Genomic DNA, 24,856 nt, shown 5'->3' with positions numbered 1-24,856 from the left:
ACAGATTCATTAATCTATTATTACAATAATAATAAAGTACCATAGGGCAAGATACGGATACATCTTTTTGAAATGAAATGTAGGCTTTTTTCATGATTTTAGGAATAATTACAGTACATCTAATATCTACCCCAACTGTATTCATTACTGCTTTATGACAACAGTGAGCACATGGGGGGAAAAAACCCCATATAAATTACACCATATTTTATTGCACAGCAGAATAATGGGTATTAGCAATCGTCAGTTAGTCTACTGTAGTGGTATTACAATGTACCTCTTTTTATTTTTAAAGCGGTGATAATTGACACAATATTTGTAATTCAAATATAAAACTGGTCTAACTTATACCCCCTTTCACACCACGGGCCCGGCAATTATGTAGTATTTTTGAGTGCCGGTTCATTTTGATGAGTGCAATCTGACCCCAATTCACACCGAGCAGGAAATGAATGGGTTAAAGCTTTTCAACCCGGTAATTTGCTGAATAACGTGTTTTTTTATCCATTGTAAGAAAGGGTCAACCCGGGTCTTAAATCCTGGTCGCAGATCCAGAATTTAAGACTTAAGGCCCCCATACATTAGCCCGACTTGTCCTAGGGACCTGATTTCCCCGGCAGCTCCCCAGGAGGAGAACACACGATTAGGCACTTGATGTGCCAAGTTTTGCATATGATAAATCGCCATGCGATTTGTCATATGCAACTCCTGGGGAGCTGCAGTGGGAGATGTGGGCAGAGTCAGCCAAATATCTGTCAAATAGGCAGGGGGCACAGAGGCAGCGCGCGGGGGTACGCCGGTGAACCGACGAGGGAGCTGGGCAGGAGGATCGGGGACTCACTCTGCAAGGGAGGGAAAAAAAAAACATTACAAATGAATGGGCAGCCATTGATTGGCTGAGAGCTCTCTCAGCCAATCAGCAATTGGCTGAGAGCTCTCTCAGCCAATCAGCAATTGGCTGAGAGAGCTCTCAGCCAATCAGCAATTGGCTGAGAGAGCTCTCAGCCAATCACTGGCTGCCCAGCTCACTCGTCAGTTCACCGGCGTACCTCCACGCGCTGCCTCTGTGTCCCCTGCCCGGCTCTCCAGCGCCCGCTGCCTATTTGACAGCGTACCATGCCCGGCTCCCCCCCCCCTGCAGGTCCCCAGCATCTGCCGCCGCTGACTCTGCGCGGCTCTCTGGCATCCCCCGCTCGCTGCTACTGCCCGCCTCTCTCACTGACCTCGCAGTGTCCCCTGCCCGCTGACCCTGCTGCCCGGAGGCTGCACATAAGATTTAGGAAATCTTATGTGCAGTCGGTCCGACTGCCCGACTCCGATCCGATGCGCATGAGGCCGCGCATCGGATCAGAGGGGATGTTTAAACATGCGATTTGGGCCAATTTCATGGCCCGATTCATCCGAATCGGGTGAAATCGTGCCCAAATCGCATAGTGTATGGGGCCATTAGATTGACCCTTTCATACAAAAAAACCCCAGGTTATTCAGCAAATTACTGGGTTGAAAAGCTTTAACCCGGTAATGTGCTTCTTAGTGTTACTGGGGTATAAGAGCCTGTAACAAGGATGTCCAAATAAATAAATAGTTGGGGCCCTGATGTGTAAAACTATATTATTTAATGTTCATTGATTTACTATATTATTATTTTTATTATTATAAAAAAATGTAGAAAGGGTAACAAAATCTCAAACCATTAACAAATACATAACTTTAGAAACCACTGACAAGTGAAATAACATGAGTATCTTGTTATATTGGCACCTGTCAAGGACTTGTATATTTATGCAGAAAATGAAGAGTTAGTTCTTGAAGAAGTGTGCAAGCAAGGGGAGCAAAGGCTGGCCCATCTGGTCAGATTCCCTGAAGCCCAAATGACAGAAAGGTTACTTCGAGAAAACCCAGCCTGGTGTGTTGTATTTGATACATCAATATAATGGGCAGTATTCAATGAGGCCAATTCGCCATGTTTCATGTCGAATTTGTGCTATTTTCGCTTTGGAAGGTGATTTTTTGTGTCCGAAAGTGAATCACCCTATTCAACGTGCACTTTTCACCGTCTGCGAACAGTGAATGACAGACAATTCGCCGTCTGATAGTCTCCGCAATTCACTGTGGTTTTTCAATGTGATTCGCCGTGAGTGTATTCAATGAGAAGATGGTGAATTGCTAAGTGATTTTCGCCGTGTGTCACTGTAGCAATCGCCATCTTTTTACGGTGAAGTGGAATGTGAACTTTTAAAATAAAGGTGTTTTTTTTTTTTTTAAATTTGGTGTAAAAAAATCAAGAATTTTATTATCTGAAGGGGCATGCTATTTTTATTCATGTGCTTACAGCACATGAATATATATTTAATTGACTTTTTTTTTCTTTACACATAACAGCCAGCAGAGGACCGGGAGCCGCTCATTACATATTCATATATTTACTGCTCCCGATCATTACATATGCACGATGGGCAGCAGTGCTAGCGGCTCCCTACCCGGTCCCCTGCTGGCTCTCCCAGGGGGCAGCTTGTGCTGCCTGGGTCCCGGGGAGCCCTCTTCCCCCCACATACATTCTGGGGCAGGCAGGGAGACTTCCATCTCCCTGCCTGCCACCATCCCCCGGCTCCCTGCGGAGTCCGCCGCAGGGGTTAAGATTCGCCGTCAGGGGAAGCGAGTCCCTGCGGCATTGAATACTGTGTCAGCGAGGGCTGGCAGTGAAGGCTCGAGCCCTCCGGAACACGGTGACTGTACAGAGAATCCTAAACAGGATTCGCTACACAAGCCGAATTTAGTCATTGAATACTGCCCAATGTCTTATTGCAAGATACCAAAGAACACCTTCAGAGGTCTTCTGGAGTCCATTCTTTGACGGGTCAGAACTGTTATGCTGGCACACGGAGAACAATAAAAGGCAGGTGGTTTTAATGTAAAAAAAAAAAAAAAAATCATTATTCAACCTCTTTTTAAAATCAGCAAAATCATTGAATATTCATAATACAGGATACAACTTATACTGGTGGCAAGGTACGTCTCGGTCCAGAATACCAAGAGCCTTCTTGCTGGTTCTATGTTTGAGCCTCATCCTGTAATGTAGTCTGTAGTTCAGAAACTATCACTGGAATATCCTTCTCTACATTAACAGTAATACAGTGCTCAGGTGCAGCTGGAGGCTCCAGTGTATTAAACTGGGTTTCTAACAATGTTAATGGCATGAAATGCCCTTTTCTGTTCTGCATCCGTTTGGAGATGAGTTCCATTGAACCTTGCAAATGGATGAACAATGTTTCAGAAGAGATGTCATCTTCTTTGTGCTGGCAGCGGTTCTCAGGCGAATTTCCCCCAGTAGTCAGGGATCTCCTGTAGGCCCTCTTCAGCGCAGAGCATGCCAGCACAACACGCTGGCCACAGGCTCTCTCTCTAAGAGGGACCACAGATGGGTATCAGTCATAAGAAGTATTTTACACATTAATACTAGCAAGCTTGTTTCACATAAGTAGAAATAACACTATTTTGGGGTATAATTACTAAAGTGTAGGTTTTTCGAAGAGGAGGTTCTACCTGTTGCAACCATTCAGATTCTTGTCATCTTTTAGAAACCTTTAAATGAACTCTACATTTGGCTGCAGTAAACATTTTGTATCTGTTTTACAAATCACTGCAATTCCTTTCCTTCTGATCTTTGGCAAGTTCCCACTGCCAATCTTTGCAAACTCACCACAGTAAGCACTTTGAGCAGGAAGCTTTGGAATAGTACTCAGAAATATAATAATACACATCAGCACTCATGAACTTGCTTTGTCTCAGTGTATGGTCTAATATACAGACTGTTTGGCCCTCGAGAGTAGGAGCCTCTTTCATGAAGACAAGGATCTTTGGCGCTATCTCGGTCTATAAGTAAAGCGACAAAGCAAGCAGCTGGGAGAAATCCATGTTGCAATCTAGGCAGTGGCGTAACTACAGTGGGTACATCAGCTATGGGGCTCAAGCTGTTTACAGGGCCCACAGCTCCACCTGCACCCAGTCACTGATAGCCTCCATACCGACTTTTCAACTGCCCGTCAGTCGGGATCCTGTCCATCGGGGCTATTCCCCCTCGTGGAGGACCACGACCCCTACTGAGGGAGAACAGAACCTGTGGCGAGCGCAGCAAGACCACGGAGCCTGCAGGGCCAACAAGGGGCTTTTTTGTGCTCACCCCCCTTTCAGAGTCACGACGGCCAGGATTCCAGTGTCGGTTTACTGACTGTTGGGATCCCTACTGTGGGCCAGTCATACCTCACCCTAATAGTTTCAGTTGGGGCACAAGAAAATGAATAAGTTCATATAAAAATATTACTTCATGTTACACATGTTACTTTGTAACGCAAAACCTAAGCATTAATCTGCATTCACTAAACATGAAAGCAATCAACTAAATACAGAACTTTATGACATAATCAGAGGCAGAACCCTGTTGGAGAGTTATATTGTGCCTGAAATGAGCTTCTCTTCATGGTCACTGAGGATTTATTTGCAAAGCATTTAGACATGAGTGCTTCATTAATCTTTAGTACAATGCACTAGTAATCAAAGAATGGTTAATTCATCATAATATCTTTAAAGGGAACACAATTTCAAAAAATGTTTACACTCAAAGCAGGATTAAAATGGGGGCACTTGCCCACAGCAGCCTTCTCTCAGTGATCCTGTACATCTGTGGGACTGGCACGTCACACATGTCTGTGTGATCCTGCGCCTATTGTGTCTGACCCAATACGCTTCGAGTCTTGGCTAGTCGCAGCTGTAAATATATTTACAACTAATCATGTTGACATAGAATCTATTTTAAAACCATATGCTCCTCTGTTGTAATTTGTCTTTAGGCAAATAGAATAATGTAACAATGTTAGACTGAATATGAATAATATTTATTTGAACCTTGTAGACACAGGCAACACTAGAAAGTTGGTACTGGGTGTTCCAGTTTCACATTTCAGATTGTTTAAAAAAATAAATTGCTAGTACAGTAGGTGCACGTGCAAAAAAAAGGGACGTGGCCTTATTTCTGAAAGGGAGAGTAATCATTTGATGGTCAGCGTCTAAACCAGGGGTGGCCAACCGGTCCGAGGTAAAGAGCCGAAAAATATCGGTAGTCAAGCTAAAGAGCCGACATCATGCGCGCGCCGAAGGCACATGCACCAAAAAAAGGGGCGTGGTCTATTTTGACCCCTTGGGTGGGTGTGATACAAATATGCCTCCAATAGTGCAGTGCCATATATACATATGCCCCCAATAGTGCCAGATACACATATGCCCCCCACGGTGCCAGGTATGCACCACACGGTGCCGGGTATGCCCCCACAGTGCCAAAAAGCTGCTATTGCCCCCACAGTGCCACAAACTGCTATTGCCCCCACAGTGCCACAAACTGCTATGCCCCAACAGTGCAAATTTCCCAGCAGCAGCACTCACCGTTGTTGCTGCTGCTGCCAGGCGGGGAGAGGACAGTCTGCAGTCCTCCTGTCATGTCACCGATAGGAGGAGAGCACAGCACACCGCGCGTCTCCTCCCCCCTCACTTCCCTGTGTCTGGGCTGCCCACCAATCAAAGCTCGCTGGCAGGCTCCTGATTGGCTGCTGGCCCACAAGCTCTGATTGGCTGATGGCCCAGTCACAAGGATGCACAGTAAGGGGTAGGAGAGATGCGCAATGCGCATTCTCCTCCCCTCAGAAGGAGAAGGGATTCAGGGAACCTGCAGCAGGGGGGAATGGGACAGACGGTGGGCGGTGGGAGCAGGAGCCGCACTTTACAAGGGGGAGAGCCACATGAGGCTCAAGAGCCACAGGTTGGCCACCACTGGTCTAAACCATGCGCAAAGCTGCCAATTTCACAGCTTTGCGTGTAAACCTGAATAACCTCCTAAATCTCTTTGCACCAGTCAGGGGTGCAGTTTTAACTATTAGAGGGGCTTAAACATTTATAATATGTCTATATATATCTATAAAAAGGAAAAGAAAGAGCGCAAATTCAATCAAATATAAAGGAAGAATGCAAGGTAGAGTTCATGGAACTACAAGTCCCAAATACCAATTGGCTGTTTCTCACAGACTCTGTGTTGATTGCACTCAGGTGTAATTCACAACCCGGCAGCTCTGTTCTTAACCCAAGGCACCTGAATCCAGCAGGAAAATCTCTATACAAAGAGAACGGTCGCTTCATAGTGCAGATTAATCTTTTTAAAATAGTAATTTAAAATCGTGACGCAACACGTAGGGTCGTGGCTCAGCGTTGGTCAGACAAGTGTAACTGCTCCATCTTGCCAGCCTGCGTGCGGCTCGTTTTATTGCTGTTCATCTGCGGCGATCTAAGCCGCCAGTCTTGGTGACATAATTTCAATACCTGGATTTGGAATACTTGCGAATAAATTACTATTTTAAAATGTTTAATCTGCACTATGAAGCGCCTGTTCTCTTTGTATCTATCTATCTATCTATCTATCTATCTATCTAGATAGATACTCCCCAAATGGTGGTATAGACGCTATACCACCATTTGAGGAGTATATTGTGGTTTTTGTTTCCTAGCCCTCAGGAAACCTGGTGGACAAGCAGCCGGAATTGTAATTGAATAGAATTTTAATTTGTGCATACAAGCGTGAGAGAATTATTGGGATATATATATATATATATATATATATATATATATATATATATATACACTGTATTTATAGATATATACATACTGTATATATGTGTGTCTAGTGTCTGTGAGTCTCAGAAACTCTATATATATATTATCTATGGGTGGTATATTATATACAGATGGAGCACCTCTCAGCCAGCTCAGGGAATTGCCAGGGTTAGGGTGGAGTACGGCCAGCTACGGGGAGAACGGGGTAGCAGGCAGAGGGCTTTGTCTGAACGAGCGTCTTGTGCCCCCTTCTGGCAGATGGCAAACGGCGGCGATTAGTGTTAGAATCGCCAGGAGCAGGTCTAATGAGAGCTGCTCCATCTGTAAGTGATTATATATATATATATATATATATATATATATATATAGATAGATAGATAGATAGATAGATAGATAGATAGATAGAGAGAGAGCAAACCCTTGTTTCGTGCCACTTTCTTATTAATTATTTTACCTCGGCTGCCGGACTTACAAGAACCCGTTGGACGGGGGAAAGGGGAATGTGGATAGTAGTTGTAAGTTGTCGCCCTGGTTTAGACCTTTGGTAATTGGTTCTACAATAGCCTTTGGTTAAATTTAAATTAAATCAAAGTAAAGTCCAAATTTTATAAACATTTATTAAAAAGTCTCTTGTTCCACTCAGTAGTGGTGGTGGTTCCAGACCATAAAAACTTCAATAGTGTATTTCAAATATTTCAGATTAGTAGACAAACCTTCCCAGCGTGTTCGTCCCTGCAGGGGACTTCATCAAGGGTTTGCGAATAGTTTTGGCACAATTTCCACGACTTTTTCAAATGGGATGTATCCCCAACAAGACGTTATAACAACAGATCCTTTAAAGACTCAGAAGCGCACTCTTGCATTTAGAATTTCGCTGTCAGTGACTGTATTAGTGTAGGGGTCTTTTTTTTTCTGTCACAGACTTTGTCCGCGTAAATTCAAACGGACAGCACTGAATGGTTAAGTATGGGTATGCTCTATGCACCGTCATGAATTGTTTATAATTAGGTCCTCACTGTCCAGTGTACAGTCACGTTATTAAGGCCAACCGATCTGCATTTACGAACAGATATTACTGGTACAGATTTGAAATTTGGTCCAAAAGTAGTTCTCACTGTCCCTCTTGAGATGTGTACTGGTGTAAGGTTCAGTGAAAAATATATGAAAAAAAATGTAACTTTTAATTCATATATTTCATAAGTGATAGGGAATTACTGCCCCTTATCAATGGATATAGAAAACACAAACATGTAAGAGTTCTCCCAGCAAAAAGAGATGCTTGCTCCAGTGTTCATGATTACCCAGCAGCTCTGACAGACTGAACTCCTCTTCACTTCCTCCGTCCCAAGAGCACAGCTTATAAAGGAGAGCTGTGATTGGATAATAAAGTCATGTGCTTCACGGTATACTCAGCTCGTCATATTCAGCTTGTCATATTCATAGCCAACTCGCTGTACACTATACCCAGCTCGGTATATTCATAGCCAACTCGGTATACACTATACCCAGCCAATGGAGGGCGGCATGAAGGGAGCTGCGATGGGGGTAATGTGGCGGCGTTGTGGTTGATGACCTCACTCCCCCCCCACCCCCGGAGCAGATGAACCCAGCGCCCGGCGAAAACGGAGCTGCCGGGTGGCTGCCCGCATCCTCCCCCTCCAGAGCCTGTGAGTGGCATGTCTGCCTTACCCCCCCGTGGAGTAACTGAGCTGCCGGACGGCTGCCCGCACTCCCCAAAGCCCCCCACCTCCACCCCATAGCAGATGAATCCAATGGCGGTAACTGAGCTGCCGGGCAGCAGACTGCACCCCCACCCTTTGCTGGAGCCTGTGAGCGGCACTGGCAGGTCTGCCTCCCCCCGTGGAACTAACTGAGCTGCCGGGCGGCTGCCCGCACCCCCCCTCGCTGGAGCCTGTAAGCGGTGGATCTCCTGCACCACCATGGAGCAAATGAGCAGCGCAACAGCGGCCCGCACCCCAGACACAGTTGGGCGACAGGCCAGCCCCCCCCCTTCCCCAGGTGAGCGGCGCCTCCATTCCATTTTGCCTGGGGCGGTTAAAGTGCTTGCACCGGCACTGTACCCAGCTCGTCATATTCATAGCCCACTCGATATACACTATACCCAGCTCGTCATATTCAGTCATATTCAGCTCATCATATTCATAGCCAACTCGTTACACACCATAGTCAGCTCGTCATACGTTATAGCCAACTTGCTATACACTATATCCAGCTCGTTATACACTATATTCAGCTCGGTATATGTCATGTCCAGCTTGCCATACACTATATCCAGCTCGGTAAATGTCATATTCAGCTCGTCATACACCATAGCCAGCTCGTCATATGGTATATCCAACTCGTTATACACCATATATTGGTGGAATTGTAATGGAAGAGTAGAATTTGTAGAATGTATTAAATACTTTGGAGCTAGGGGAGCAGAAAGCTGTTGCCAGTGACTAATTAGAGCATGCAATTTCCTATTTAGCCAATCTGTAGCTACATTATGTGACTAAAAGCCACAGTGTATAGACACGCCTACAGTTACGCACTGTACTGCTTCCTCTTATACCACGTGATGATTTTTTTTTCCTTCACCGCCTTTTTTTCCTGTATTTTCAGGTACATAAAAAAAAAAAAAAAAGCCGATGTAATGAGTATCAAATTCCCATTTCTGGTGTGAGTATATGCACACTTTTTTTTTGTATTGCATCTTATGTGCATTTTTTCTCTGTTCTTGTTTGAAATTGAATTCTTCATGCTTCCACAAAGAACACAAACACAAAGAACCTTATTCTAGTTTATGCTCGCCATTGCGAATTCACAACGGTGAGCGATGTTTCCTAATTGCGCATTTCTGCACATGTGCATGCGCCAGGTGCGAGCGGCCACGGCGAACAAAGTGTTCACCGAGTGCTCGCATCCACTAGTGCGGGTGGGAGGCGTGGGATGGCGGCGAGTGGTCGCACCCATGGGAACGCCCAACGTAAATTGCCCCAGTCATTCCAGAGTTATGCTGTCTGCTTAAATACTCTGTGCTGTTGAATCAGTCCTAGGGGTGTGTTACCCCCACAGTGTTTGTTCACAGATAGGAAGTCATATGTGTACCAAGTTTGCTGTAAATTGCTCCAGACATTCCAGATTTATGCTGTCTCCTGATATACTTTGTGCTGCTGTCACACCCCTAGGGGTACTGGGGGTATGTTACAATCTGGGAGGTGGGGGTAAGCAATATGTGTACCATGTTTGGTGTAAATTGTCACTCCAGAGTTATGTTGGAACATACATATGAGGCTACAGCAATAATTGTGGTTTTTAATTAATAAAAAATGAACAGTAATTAATTCTGATTTCACATTTTATTTGTAGTTGCCTCGGCCGTGTTTTAATACGCTCATATGTAAAATTTCACGATCTTGGCTTGCAAACTGTGGATTTGTATAGAAAGACAGACAGAAGGACACATTTTCGCTTTTATATATAAGATATACATGTGTGATTAGTTGATGTATATCATGACCAGTTCCAACAAATGAGCTGAGCTTGTTTTTCTCTGGCTGTAACTTTTAAAACCCTTTATATACAAACACGACTTACAGGTTGTAATAGCTGATGGCATTTCTTACACAATAAAAACATTACACTATACATCAAAGCCACAATAAATGCTATACGTGCCGGATCTGTGGCCACCACTGTAAGTACAGTAGCTGGAGAATTCGGCATCCGTTTACATAACATTGGGCATTAATATCCATCTAAACATAATGTTTTCCATGAGCTATCAAATGTTTATGCAGGAGGCTCACTCACCTCTTTATTAATTCATGCAATACACAGAGCCAGGGTTGTCTGTCCTGCAGAGAGGAAAATAAACATTATTATTGCTTACAACTTAAAGTCTTATTTCTTCATCGTATAAAAATCAGGTTTTTCTTTAATGCCATCCCTTTCTGCCAGTAAACATTTTCCCACACAAACAAGTGAAGCTCAGTACACAAACGTCTCCAGTTTGCCGCCCTGTGAGCGGTCCTCTGTCAGTTCTGGTCTGACTATGTTTGCGGCTTGTGGCTGTGATTTGTCTCATTTGTCAGTCTGCTACTGTTAGAATTTGGTGAGAATGATAAATCACCTGACCTGACCATGCATGCCTTATGGGGCCATAGGCGAATCTAGAAATATGCTAATGGGTGGTCCTAGACTGGAGGCATTGAACTTGCGCGCAGCAAAGAAATCACAATCAACAGATTGACCGTGATAGGACGTTTTTCTCTTATCCCAAAAATCTCTTATCTAATTTTTTCACTCTTTTTCACAAAATTCTTCATTTATAACCCCCTTTTCTATAAACCCATTATTTTTCTTATCCTTTTTCTTTTTCACTCACTCTTAATATTATCACCTCATCATTAGATAACCTCACAATAACCCTTCCATTATATAAAATATAAATAAAGTCCCCCTTCCCCTCTTCAATATAATAGATAAATATACGGTATATGTATTGGTTCATGAACACTTCACTTCTCTAAAATTTCTAGGGGCGTGGCCTAAAAAGGGCCGTGGCCTCACTTGAAGGGTGTGGCTTAACCTTAAAAAATATAGCGTTTTTTTTTTTTAAATAAAAGCCATTGCTGGGCACTGGGCAAGGCACTGGGAAAGATTACAGCCTTTTTTTTTTTAAATAAAAGCCATTGCTGGGCACAGCCCCTGCCCAGTGCCAGGCCAGCCCAGCAATGGCTTTTATTCAAAATAAAAAGGCTGTAATCTTTCCCTGTGCCCTGCCCAGTGCCCTACAGGGCCTGTGGGGCACTGGGCAGGGCACTGAGAAAGATTACAGCGGTTTTAAAAAAATTAAATAAAAGCCATTGCTGGGCACTGGAAAGGGCACCGTGAAAGATTACAGCATTTTTCTTTTAAATAAAAGCCATTGCTGGTCTGGCCTGGCACTGGGCACGTGCCCAGCAATGGCTTTTATTTAAAAAAAAAAAAGACTGTAATCTTTCCCAGTGCCTGCCCAGTGCCCTACAGGGCCTGTAGGGCACTGGGAAAGATTACAGCCATTTTTTTTTTATAAAAGCCATTGGGCTAGCACTGGTATGGGCAGGGCGCTGGGGAAGAAGAATACAATATAAATCATAGCCAGGCAGCACTGTCTGCAGCAGTGAGTCTGTCACTCTCACTGCTGCATCTACCAGCACTGTTAGAGACCACAAGGGGCAGGAGATGAGCCGGGGAGCAGTCTTATGGCTGTGCGCTGGGCTGCTGCGCCACACAAACACACGTGTGCGCGCTAGCCCAGCCGCAGCAGATGCAGGAGGAGGGAGTCGGACGGTGATGACGGAGGAGGAGGAAGTGAGGGCGGAAGCCGGTGCCGCCCGAGTCACGGCACGCACGCTCTGCAAAGGACCATGGGAGGAGCTGCGTGCAGTCGGGCATGCGCGCAGCCCTCCCGGGTCCTGCGGACAAAAATATTCGAAATCCGGGCAGCGGCGTTGTTAATTTAACACTTAAAGGTACAGGCTCCGGGCAGTCTAATGGGTGGTCCGGTGCACCCCCGGACCACCCCTTAGATTCGCCTATGTATGGGGCCTACACAGGGGAGATTTTCTGAGCATTGCTAGATCGTTTAGCACACAGCCAATCAGCGATCGCTCTCTCCGACAATCAGCGATTGGAAATTGTATGGGCTTTTTTATTTTTAAGTGCACACGCTGCCATCCCCCACCCGGCTCCAAGCTGCATATAAGATTTAGCAAATCTTAGTGCAACCCGTCCAACCTTCCGACTCCGATCTGATGTGCACGGGACCACGCATCGGGTCGGACGGGATGTCTACACGTGCGATTTAGGCCAATTTCACGGCCCGATTCAGCCGTATCAGGTAAAATCATGCCCAAATCGCACAGTGTATGGGGGCCATTAGCGATCTAGTCAAATTAAGTCAGATTGCTTAGAAAATGCCCAGGAATGCCCCCCCCCCCCCCCGCACTTGACTTACCGTAAACACAGCTCCTGCTCCCCCATCTCCTCTTCCGATGAGCTGCAGCCCGGATCGCAGACTCAGGATACCGGCAACCAATTAAAATGCAGCACCAGTTGGTGAGCAAACAGAGCTCGCATACTGGCAGCTGCTCTGATTGACTGCCAGTACGTGAGCTCTGATTGGCTCAAAAGCAGGTGCTGCATTTTAATTGGCCGCCGGCATCCTGGGTTGAATAAGCCTGCACTCCGGGACCTCCTTTGTTCAGCACACTGAGCGTAGCGGAGGCGGTTGAGGTGGGCAAAATTAGCTGCCCGGGCCCTTCCAGAGGCTGGGGTCCGGGACAGCTGTACCCACAGCACTCCCTCTATTGGAGGCCCTGCCTGTGTGTAGACCCCATTAGTGTCCTACAATGTTTGGGATGCTCCCAAACGTATTTTTTTTGTGAAGTGGCCATGCGATTGATAATGCAATGATCAGATCCAGCCTCCACTGCATAATGGTGAGAAATGTGCTGCAGTGCAGCAAAAAATTAAATAAAAAAAATCTAATTATATATATATATATATAATATATTATATATAACGCAGTGTAACAGAAGCGGCACTTAGACTTGAATATAGGTGAAACGTGAGGATTACTTTTAATCCATGTGCAATCAACAAAGTAACGTTTCGGAGCTCATCGGTTCCGTCGTCAGACAAACAGTATGTATATATATATATATATATATATATATATAGTACTTTACAACAGTACCTAGCCTGTGTGTAGGGGGGAATTTATTTTTATTCTAGATGATATATAGTATCCTGGAATGCTAGTTTTGTTTTTCTAAGCCACTTTTATTGCTATGTGTTGTAGGGGGTGGGGACTGAGTGAGTGGATTCCAATTATTGGGAATTGGGAACTCATGCATTGTTAGAGTACTTAAGTAGTCATTGCATACGGCTGTGGCCGGATAGGCTGTGGGCCGATTTTATCTGTGGGCCTAGATTGAAGTGGGCCGTTATTAAAGTGGGAAAACTGATTCATAACTACAGCGTTATACCAGCGTTACACCGAAGTGAAACTGAAGGACAAAACAACAACGGAGAAAACCAAAGTCTGCTTTGAGTGTGTTAAATTCATTCACACAACATACTACTCCTGGCTACTTAATCTGGCAATTCAACCATAACATCAGCATTTTACATCTGCAAACAACTTTTACTATCACTGTTAAAGCTTGTACTTGCACTGTCTGTTTGGAAAATGACCAGATGTACCTCTAATGACCTCACCTCTCCTGCTCTTCCATTGATAGTAGGTGTCCTCTTTCTCTATATATCCTCTCTGGGTGAGCTTATATGCTCACTCGACTTCCGCTATCACATCTATGCTGATAACACTGAAATCTACCTCTCCTCTCCTGATCTCTCTCCCTCTATCCTCACTCATATCTCCAACTGTCTCTCTGCTGTCTACTCTTGGATGACCCAGCGCTTCTTTAGACTTAAAATATCAAAGACTAAGCTGTCATCTTCCCACCCTCCTGCATAAAACCTGACCATCTCTCATCCTAACCTACTGTTTATGCCCACTTCTTCCCCTTCTGTGTCACCCCTGTCTGTCTAACCCTCCCCTTTTAGAATGAAAGCTCTCACGAGCAGGGCCCTCTCTCCTCATGTGCCTTTCTTAGAATATATAAACCACTGCCACCCTGATGATTGCTTCAGTGTCCTGTCCCCTGATGCAACTATCCATATTAACCATGTACTTGTCCTAAACTGTCTTTTAATGTAATTTGTTATGTGTTTTTGATTATAACTATGCTCTGTAAAGCGCTGCGGAATCTGTGTGCGCTATATAAGAAACTGTTAATAAATAAATAAATAAATAAATATAAATATATATATATATATATATATATATATATATATATATGTAGCTCAATCTGCTTTAAATCTGCTTTCACTATTTCCTAAAACCGGCTTCAGTATAAGGACAACAGAACATATTTGTATCATTGAGAGGGTAGCGAAGGTATCTTTGAGACCTCTCACAGGAATTGATTTAGGGCCAATCTGCTGCAGACAGACTTTCCTTTTGAAGTATTTTCCTTTGCAGGAAAGTAGGACTTGTCAGATATGATAAAGATGAGTGATAGGTTTGCCAGCTCAATCTAATATGTGCTGGGACCCGCAGAGGAGATGTCACTATCAGTCAGTATTTATCAGTGCCCAGCTATCACCTCAGCAAACAGTTTAGGCAAGATGTGTGCCAAGGCTGACATGCCAGGACGCTGCTGCCGGCTGATTGCAGCAAGTAGAGGACAGTGACAGCAGATCTTCACAGTGTCTACACAAATACTGACTTGAGGAACATCATTTAAAAAAAAAAAGATTTATAATGCAGTTTTGCTATGAACAATTTTATATAACTGTTTATTTGTGGCACACAATAATAAAACAAGTGTATGGAAAGTCAGTTCTCCACCACATGAAACGGTGAACAACAACTGTTTTGGTTTGTAGACCACATGATGAAGGTGATGAAACAGCTGATTGGGACGGGATACGGTCGTTTTATCGAATGACATTAGGTCGAATGTCATTTGGTCGACCCCACTAGGTCGAATGTGTAAAAAGGTCGACATGGGTTTATGTCGAACTTCCGACTATGTCGACTGCCATTAGGTCGACTGGGGTTAGGTCGAATTGCTCTTTTTGGGGTTTTTTTGGTGCCGACATGTGCCGACAGGCGGTGGTTCATGCCCTACCATCCACTAGGGCGTGGAGGAGGTTATTAAAGCTGTGGCGAGCGAAGCGAGCCACCGTGCCCGAAGCATTGCGAGCGAAGCGAGGGTCCGATTCACTATGTCAACAGTGTCCATGTCGACACTGTTGACATTTCGGCCAAAAAAACCCCAAAAAAGAGCAATTCGACCTAACCCCAGTCGACCTAATGGCAGTCGACATAGTCGGAAGTTCGACATAAACCCATGTCGACCTTTTTACACATTCGACCTAGTGGGGTCGACCAAATGACATTCGACCTAATGTCATTCGATAAAACGAACCGTATCCATTGGGACTCTTTCATGTGTTGGAGAACTGATAAGCTACACTTCTGGCTGGATAAGTACAGCTGCCCATTATGGATGCCTACAGTATATGACTGTTCTCCCTGCTGTCATTTTTGTGCCTGATTTTGCACATTTATCATATACAATGTTTTCTATAATGAATGTTGCTGGCTTTTTTGTGTTTTTTTTTGCATAGTAACCCTATTCTGAGCCGTGCACTCTGTATGTTGCTTCTGAAGTGGGTACGGCTTGTTACATGTATATATGTTTGTATGTATGTGTAATATATTCTATGTATACACACTTATACATATATCTGCATTAAACATATACAGTATACACAGTGGAAGAACCACCATGGTGCCACAGAATGCCAGCTTTCAATCCCTTACAAGACAAAAAAGTGTGCCCGAAGCATCGCGAGCGATGCGGTGCACTTCAGATTGTGTTCATGTCGACATTCGGGTCTGTGTCGACATTCGGGTAAAAAAAACTGTGAAAACCCCATGTCGATCTTTTGACTGTCGACCTAGCTCATGTAGACATAATGCTTGTGCCGACCTAATGACATGTCGACATTGACCCATGTCGACCTAGTGGTGTTGACCTAGTAGTAGTAGACCAGGGGTGTCCAAACTTTTTGCGACGATTGCCAGATTTGGTGAAGTGTAAATGTGTGGGAGCCAACCATTCAGCCTGACATTCTTTGAATCATTAATCACATCAGAATGGTCCCCCACTTTGCCCCCATTCACGGTATGTCCCCCAGCCTGCCCCTCCTTCACTGTATGTTCCCCACTCTGCACCCATTCACTCTGTCCCCCAGCCTGCCCCCTTCTCTTAATGTCCATCAGTGCCTCCATTCATTGTATGTCCCCAAGCCTGACCCTCCTTCACTGTATGACTCCCATTCACTATGTACCCACCAAACACTGCTATCACTGTGATTGTGGAGTAGGGTGATATACGATTGCAGCAGCAGGGGTAGGACGCCAAACACATCTGACTGTGGCGGCCGGCACCTCCTCACTGCAGCAGACAGCAAGGTAAAGGTGCGCTCGCCGGAGCCCCACCTTTAGTGTCCTGTGTTGTGCTTCTCACATCTGATGCTCTGCCCGCTTCCAGCTGGAGGCTGCGGGCCGCTTGAAATGACAGCATGGGCCGCATTTGGCCCCCAGGCCTGACTTTGGACATGCCTGTTGTAGACCAAATGATCCACACAGAGCAGTGGGTCTGATTCCATCCTGAACCCTTCTTTGCACTGCGGATGCTTATCGATAGACTGCACATGCGTTTAGGCCGCAAGGTGTGTGCGCAAAGCCTGCTACTTTTTTCCTTTGCTAGCTGTTTGCAAGGTGAATGACAGGAAGCCGGCGCATGGGGGTGGTAACCGATACTGTAGTGGGAGTGCTAAGAAAAACGCAGGTGTGACAAAAGAAACACTAGGCGTGCCTAGGAAAAGGCCGGCGTGCCCAAGCATTTTAAGGGAGGGTGTGTGACAGATATGACTGTACTTATCGCAGCCACGGAGTCAGTCCCTGCCATGAGCGGTGATCAGTGTAAAAATCATTCGATGGTGAGCGTCTTACAAATGGATTTTGACATGCTTGATCAGCTGTGAGGCCTTTGCTAGCCGTACACATCTACCCGCACAGCGTGCACATTCATACGCAAGGCGGGAATTCACTATAGCGGGGCGGCATCTACCTGATGGCTGGCAGCTGCTAATTCTCACAGCAGAGATCAGGTCTGAATCGGGCCCAGTGTCTGGAAGCTATATGGTACAGAGGGATCCAGCAATGCACTGTTCCATGCTTGTAAACAGATATACAGCCCTAAGTGCAGCCTCTCTTGTACAGTAACTAAATGTCTGCATTTCATGTCTCACATTTGTACATGTGCAATGTTTATTTTGCAATAGTAGAATTGTGCTAAGAAATCTCTTTTCCTTTATAAATTGCACATATTTCATGCACATGGAGTCCCACTGAATGTTCACACGTTCTACTCTGCCAAAATAATGTACAGCCACAAACTAAATGGTGAACGCTAACCCACGGGCTCAGGCATAAAGATCTTTAGGCGCATAGTGGCATATTTTTGAAGGAAATGGTCAAGTTTTCCAAGGATTCTTTCTCAAAGAAGCTCAGTCAGTTTTTGCATCATTTCAGTTCTTTTATTCAAAATTGTATTTTTATCTTTCATCTTTTGGTCATCCAACCTTGTTTTATGCACAAATAAAATCTATTTGTGTCTATTTCAAGTGTGTTATGTGTCTGTACAACATAAATGCAAGATACCTCAAGATACATCATTAAAATATAAAAATATTCTGAAATACGGAATAATCTGCAGGGATACTCAACCTGTAGTCCTCAATGATGTAACTACTTCCTGCATGGGAGTACATATTGGTTTAACAAAATACCTGTTTCCATTCTGGGTAGCTGGTGCTTTGGTTTTCTTTAACAAACTTATGCTGTGTACACACGGCGGCGATAGGGGCTGGAATCGCTGGGAATATGGTCGCTGAGCGACCATATTGCCAGTGATTGGAGTGTGCACCAGCGATAAATCGCCGGGTGCGCACTCACGTTTTCAGCCCCTGAATGGCTCCTCCGACCAGCGACATCCCCTGCCTCTTCACCCAGCAGTGTTTAAATTTTCATCTGCGACCATCTCTGGTCGCAGATGAAAACAGGACACGGGGCAATATGATTGCTGAGCAATATATTGCTAGCAATATATTGCCAGCGATCATATTGCCCCGTGTGTACGCACCCTAAAGGGAGGCTTTGCACCAGAAACCATTGAGAATTTTTTTTAGCGCTATTCAGGAAGGAGAGCCACCCTTTAGTAAGTGTCAAGGTGGCAGTGTCCACAGTCAGTGTAATGAGGGACACATTCTGCTCAGAGAGGAATGGAACTCTGCAAGGAAGTTTTGTGTACAGCAGGTGTAGCAGCAGAGGCCTAGGAGGTGTCCAATCAGTTTGTTCATGTAATTAAGGTGAGAGGCTTCTAAAGACATTGGGGGCCCTTTTGTTGATGGGGACTCCACAGTTTTAGTTGCTCCCCCGTCATTTTACTCTTAAAGTAATAGATATTTATTGGGTACCGTATATACTCGAGTATAAGTCGACCCGAATAGAAGCCGAGGCACCTAATTTTAAAACAAAAAACTGGGAAAACTTATTGACTCAAGTGGGACCCTCACTCGAGTATAAGCCGAGGGGGGCTTCTTCAGCATAAAAAATGTTCTGAAAAAGTAGGCTTATACTCGAGTATATATGGTATATAATTTTTAAAATAAACTTTTTGTGTTGGGGGGAGGGGGGTTATGAATAACTTTTTTCATTACACTAGGCAGAAATGTTTACTAGGTAAAATAAACCAGCTAACGCTTTCTTCATCTTATCTGGATAACTATCACTGTGCAAACAGATCTTAGTTTACATTTTATTTACTGTGCAAAGAACTGTGCCAATAGCATGGATATTCTAGTATTATGTGTATTGGATAAGTACGAGATAGATGACAATTAATTCTGTTCACCTGGGTGGTGTGTCATTCCAGCAAATAAATCATTATGGACCTGGTAAGCTACAGCTTCACAATAGACCAAATTCTGCACAAAGTCATCCTCCATAACATGTAATACTAAGGCCCGTATTCAATGCAGCTGGCGAGGGGGTCAAATGGAGGGGATCGCAGAAAACAAGCGATCCTGGCTGTTTTACCCTTGCGCCGGTCGCTCACCCTATTAAACGTTCCGGGGGAATCCTTGCTGTGACAGGATGGCGAGGATTCCCCCAAACAGCGAGGCTCACGGCTAATGCAGGGAGCCCATTGCATTTAGCCACGGGTCTCGCTGTTTCAGCAGCCACATACGCCAATTCCCCCTTGCTCCAAAAAATGGACCGAGGGGGAATCGGCGTATGCAGAGTGTCAGTTTAATACTGACCCTGCGAGCTGTGACTGAGCAGGCAGCGCTGCTCGCTGTCACAGCTCGCCAGCTGCATTGAATGCACCCCATAGTCTTCACAGGTGCAAGACTGCTTTATGAACAACATAAATGGTGCCTATTTACTAAGCCTTGGAAAGAGAGAAAGTGGGTAGAGATAAAGTACCAACCTGTCTGCCCCTAACTGTCATGTTACAGGCTGTCTAAAAAATTATCAGAAGTCAGAAGCTTGTTGGCTGATACCTTATCTCAGTTCACTTTATCTCTCTCCAAGGCGTAGTGCACAGACCCCAATTTCTACTACTTTTTGTACTGTAACAGTTTGGGTTAGATCAGGACTGTTTGAAGCCAGACTTACAGCTTTATGGTTAGGACCTGACACTTAGTCAAACATAGCTATGGCTGTCTACTGCGCCAGTCACATCTGCAACTTTACACTAATGTCTGTACATCAGGGCTGCCTATCTTCCTGAAATGGGCGGGGGGGGTCCCGAAAATCAAATGCCAGCATCGCTCACAGCGACTGGTCTTTTTTTGGGTGCAATATTTAACTAAACTTCAATTAATTCACTTAGGGGAAGATTTATTAAGCTCGGTGGAAGTGATAAAGTGTCTGGTTTTTATCACCGGCCAATCAGCTCCTACCTGACATTTTTCAAACCAAGCCTGTAACTTCACAGTTAGGAGCTGATTGGCCAGAGATAAAAACCAGACACTTTATCACTTCACTGAGCTTAATAAATCTACCCCTTAGGGTATATATGTATTTATTTATACTAAAAGCACAGTCGCGGGGCATATCTGGTACTGTCTGGCACTGTGGGGGCATATGGCTGGCACTGGGGGCATATGTGTGGCACTGTGTGGGCATATCTGGAACTGTGGGGGCATATGTGTGGCACTGGGGGTGCATGTCTGGCACTGTGGTGGCATGTCTGGCACTGTGGGGGCATGTGTGTGGCACTGTGGGGGAATACTTAGCACTGTGGGGGCATATATGTGTGGCACTGTGGGGGTAAATGATATCTGCCACTGTGGGGGCATATATGTGCACAAGCACAAACAGAAATGTCATTGTGTGTTAAAGTTTTGTCATGTAGCCGCTCCCCCTCATGTCATATGACCAGGCCCCTTACCACGCCCATCACGGCACAGTACCCCTAAGACATTTTTTCTACTTGTACCACTGTGCACCGCTGAGCTCGCCATACTTTGGGCACAGTCCTTGCTATGTTCGACACACTATTCTGGATGGTAGGCCATGAAATACCCCGTCGGCACATGTCGGCTCAAAAAAAAGTTATGTCAACCTTTTGACTGTCGACCTAGCCATTGTTGACCTTCCATTCATGTAGAAGGTAGGCATGTCGACCCATTTTACTGAATCGGATTAAATAGCTTTTATTTAGCCAAGAGAATAAAGAGATAAACATTAATTCTATGTGTTACAGTATGCTGAAATAATACATTATGTACTTACCTCATCATCTAATGGTATGCCCTGTGACATCTTCACTTTATTTCCTATAGGATGATAATCGTCTGCATCATAAAATTTCCACCCTAGCTGCAATAAAGCACATGGAATATTTGACATAATCCTTATATTGAGACATATGTGGCCCTTACTCACTGGCATTGTCCTTGTATCAAAAACAGCATTTTTGATTGCAACTTTTTTAAAATAATATAATAAATTCCATATATTTATATATGTATCCAGTAAAAATGTTGCTCTTAATACATTCAAATATGTTTGTAAGTACATTACTAAGAGAACAAAAGTGGTACAGAGCTTCTCTTATTCATTAAACAACACATTCATTTCAATGGGGTCTCTAATGTGCAATACATGTCCAAATCACATTTAAATAAATGTGAAATCTCTTATAATACTGTAAACAGATCAGTTAGGCCCTTCATAAAAAAGCACAATACATTGGTTTTATTTGGAGCTGCATTATATTATTATTATTATTATTATTATTATTATTATTATTATCATCATTGTTTATTTATATGGCACCACAAAGGTTCCGCAGTGCCTAAAGGCCCCCATACATTAGTCCGACTTGTCCTAGGGATTTCACCCTGCAGCTTCCTGGGAGGGGGACACACGATTAGGCATTGATGTGCCAAGGTTTGCATATGATAAATTGCATGGATTTATCATATGCAGTCCCCGGGTAGCTGCAGAAGGAGGGAGCCATGCGGGGGACATCAGCGGGCGGGGGCTGCCGGCTAATAGAGAGCCGAGCAGGGGGAGGCTGCATAGGGAGCCGGGCAGGAGGAGGCTGTTGTGGTGGGGTGACAGCGGGAGCAGGGCGCCGGGCAGGGAGGATGACGCTGGCTGCCGGGCAGCGGCGGGAGCCAGCCCGGGAGGAACAGATAACTTGAAAAGAAAAAAAAAAGCCCATACAGATGACTAGCAAGCCATTGATTGGCTGAGACCTCTCTCAGCCAATCAATGGCTTGCTAGTCATCTGTATTGGTTTTTTTTTTTTTTCAAGTTATCTGTTCCTCCCGGCTCCCGCCGCTGCCCGGCAGCCAGCGTCATCCTCCCTGCACGGCCCGATTCATCCGAATCGGGTGAAATCGTGCCCTAATCGCATAGTGTATGGGGGCCTTAACAGTACACAAATGAGCAAAGACAGATAACGAATGACAGTACAAGACAAAGTAGGACAAGTACATGGTTAATATATGGATAGTTACATCAGGGGACAGGACACTGAAGCAATCATCAGGGTGGCAGAGGTTTATATAGAAGTGGGCATAAACAGAAGGTTAATATGAGAGATGGTCAGGTTTTATGCAGGAGGGTGGTTCTATGAACTTGTGTATTTCAGTAAAGGGCCTGACTCCATTGGAGGAGGGAATGATACAATCTAACACAAATTGTACAGCACTGTATAACATGATAGCACAGGGTTTCCCATACCCGGTCCCCAAGGCCAGATTTTAAGGATATCCATGTTTGTGCAGAGATGGTATAATAAACTGACTTCAGGGTCACCAGTCAACAAGTATGAACATCCTTAAAATCTGCCCTGTCAGATTACCTTGAAGACAGAGGGGCCGATTCAGACCTGTTCATAAAGGTCCCGAATTTGGCCCCGCCTCCGATGTTTTGGCTCTGCACATGCGCATTGTCACCAATGCACATGTGCAGGCCCCCGGCTGTGAGCACTTTCGGCTAAGTTACTCTTTGTCGAGGCGCTTGCAGCCTGAGTGACGGGCAGGGGGCATTTGCTGGGGGTCTGCCCAGCTTTCTGCTCCATTGAACACAGGCGTGCCCCTGCCCGCTCAGAGTGGTTGGATAGCGTCACATGACGTCAGCGACCGACTACAAATCACAGAAGGCCGGGCATCCTAAGTCCTGCCTTACTTATATCTAATGGAAAGAGGGAAAATTAATCGATGGTGAGCAACCATCAAACATTTTTTCCTTTGTGCGGGTGCATGTGAGCGGATGTGTAAGCGTATGCAGCCCCTCGCAGCATAGTGCGTTGATTCTGGCGGTGGGGTGGGCGTGCATTCTGCGGAGGTGCCATTTAAAATAATTTTTCACCCGAACTTCCCACAAAATGCCTTTTTCTGTACTGTTGAGATTTCCTCATGAAACTGGGGACCTTATTCTGGTTTACTTGCAAGGTTTCGAATTTCGCAGCCTTGCAAGTCCACCAAGCGCCACCCCCACCCTCCCAAACGGCGATTCCCTGCACGGCTGCAAATGGTTGTTTAGCATAAACATCCATTCACAGCCTTGGGTGCGGGGAAGCATTTTGGATAAGGGATACTCAACCTGTAGTAGATTTTCATTTCAATCTGTCAACTAGTTGCAATGATGATCTTTAGTCTTTAGGTATGTGGCCAGTTTAACTTTGCAAACCCGATTCTCCTTATTGAAAACAATTGGGTCTCAGTGAGGACCCCACAAAGATGTGTGGAATGGATATTTACTTTTTTTTTAATGTGGAATTAACCTTTCTCTGATGTTTAAATGTAACCTAACTAGGAAATGGATTATAATGTCAATGAATATTTGTTGATGAAGTTTACGTTCAAACATTTGCATATAGGCCTTATTCAGATCTGATCGCAGTACAAATTTGTTTGGAAAATGGGCAAAACCATGTGCACTGCAGGTGGGGCAGATGTAACATGCGCAGAGAGAGTTAGAATGTGTGAATTATTTTGTTTCTGTGCAGGGTAAATACTGGCTGCATTATTTTTACACTGGCACACCCCACCCAAATTTAACTCTCTCTGCACATGTTACATCTGCCCCACCTGCAGTGCACATGGTTTTGCCCATTTTCCAAACAAATTTGTACTGCAATCAGAATAAGGGCCATAATGTAGATCTCAGGCGGTTTAGTCTCTTATATGCCATACAACACAAAGCATACCTTATTTGCGAGTAAAGATCCCACTTCTGTTCTGTACAAAGACACATACAAGCATATTAAAAGTCCCAATATTTATCATTAAACACAAATACAAAAGGTTAATATTGAACAGAGAAATAATAAAAATAAAAACAACTGTTTAGAATCCGTGTACCCATAAAGATATTCTTAATCCAGGCAATGCCTGTTCTGCAGCTGCAGTGGTACTACAATTCCCAGCATCCAGTGATGAGCAGCATTACAGCTAGTGATTACCTAGCCCTAGCCCACACTGCAACTTTTTGTTAGTGTTTTTGAACGAACACATTCTTTGGTGCTTATATTCTGTTCATAAGTGAATTAGAGCTGTACCAGACACTGAGGCATAACTATGCTCTTCCCCCAGTCCTTAGCTTGCAACACTATACAGAGCACAAACCTCCCTCCACCCTGTTTACACACATGGAACCTGTCTATAGCCAGCAGCACATATCAGGTTCTGCAGTGTCAGCTGGCTGTGCTTATACTCTGTGTACTGTACGTATAATAACTATATGGCGAGAGAAGGATTATACCTACTTCCCAGACCCGCTCACCCCCATCACCACCACTATCGTAACCATCAGCTGCTGCTGCTGCTGCTGCTACCAGGAAGAGACAGTGTTGATCCCTCCCATCTGCCAGTGTATGTAGGACTCATGAGCTGATAAGCTGAGTCGCAACTGTGTAGCAACACCCACTCTATGACACAATGCAAAACGCCTGCCCCTGCCCCTCTGCCTTGGGAACTGCAATTT

The 24,856-nt window shown here is 44.7% G+C and overlaps 1 protein-coding gene across 4 annotated transcripts; it reads right to left on the bottom strand.

Annotated features, from left to right (window-relative positions):
* IDNK (IDNK gluconokinase) lies at nt 1-24,725 on the bottom strand. Of its 4 annotated transcripts, none has more exons than XM_083186234.1 (5): nt 24,639-24,725; nt 24,081-24,111; nt 21,149-21,235; nt 10,471-10,514; nt 1-3,402 (listed from the first exon to the last, which is right to left on the bottom strand). In XM_083186234.1, exons 1-5 carry the CDS (start codon nt 24,680-24,682, stop codon nt 3,051-3,053), a joined length of 558 nt encoding a protein of 185 aa, XP_083042360.1. In that variant the 5' UTR covers nt 24,683-24,725; the 3' UTR covers nt 1-3,050. The 4 variants fall into 4 exon arrangements, with proteins under 4 accessions (XP_083042360.1, XP_083042362.1, XP_083042372.1 ...); XM_083186236.1 differs by having other exon boundaries at nt 24,081-24,106; nt 24,639-24,705; XM_083186246.1 differs by having other exon boundaries at nt 24,656-24,673.
* Nucleotides 24,726-24,856: the final 131 nt, after the last annotated feature.

Source organism: Crinia signifera, chromosome 1 (genome assembly GCF_055691185.1).
Source record: "Crinia signifera chromosome 1, ASM5569118v1, whole genome shotgun sequence".
NCBI lineage: Eukaryota > Metazoa > Chordata > Amphibia > Anura > Myobatrachidae > Crinia > Crinia signifera.
This window is presented reverse-complemented; position numbering and strand designations above follow the sequence as displayed.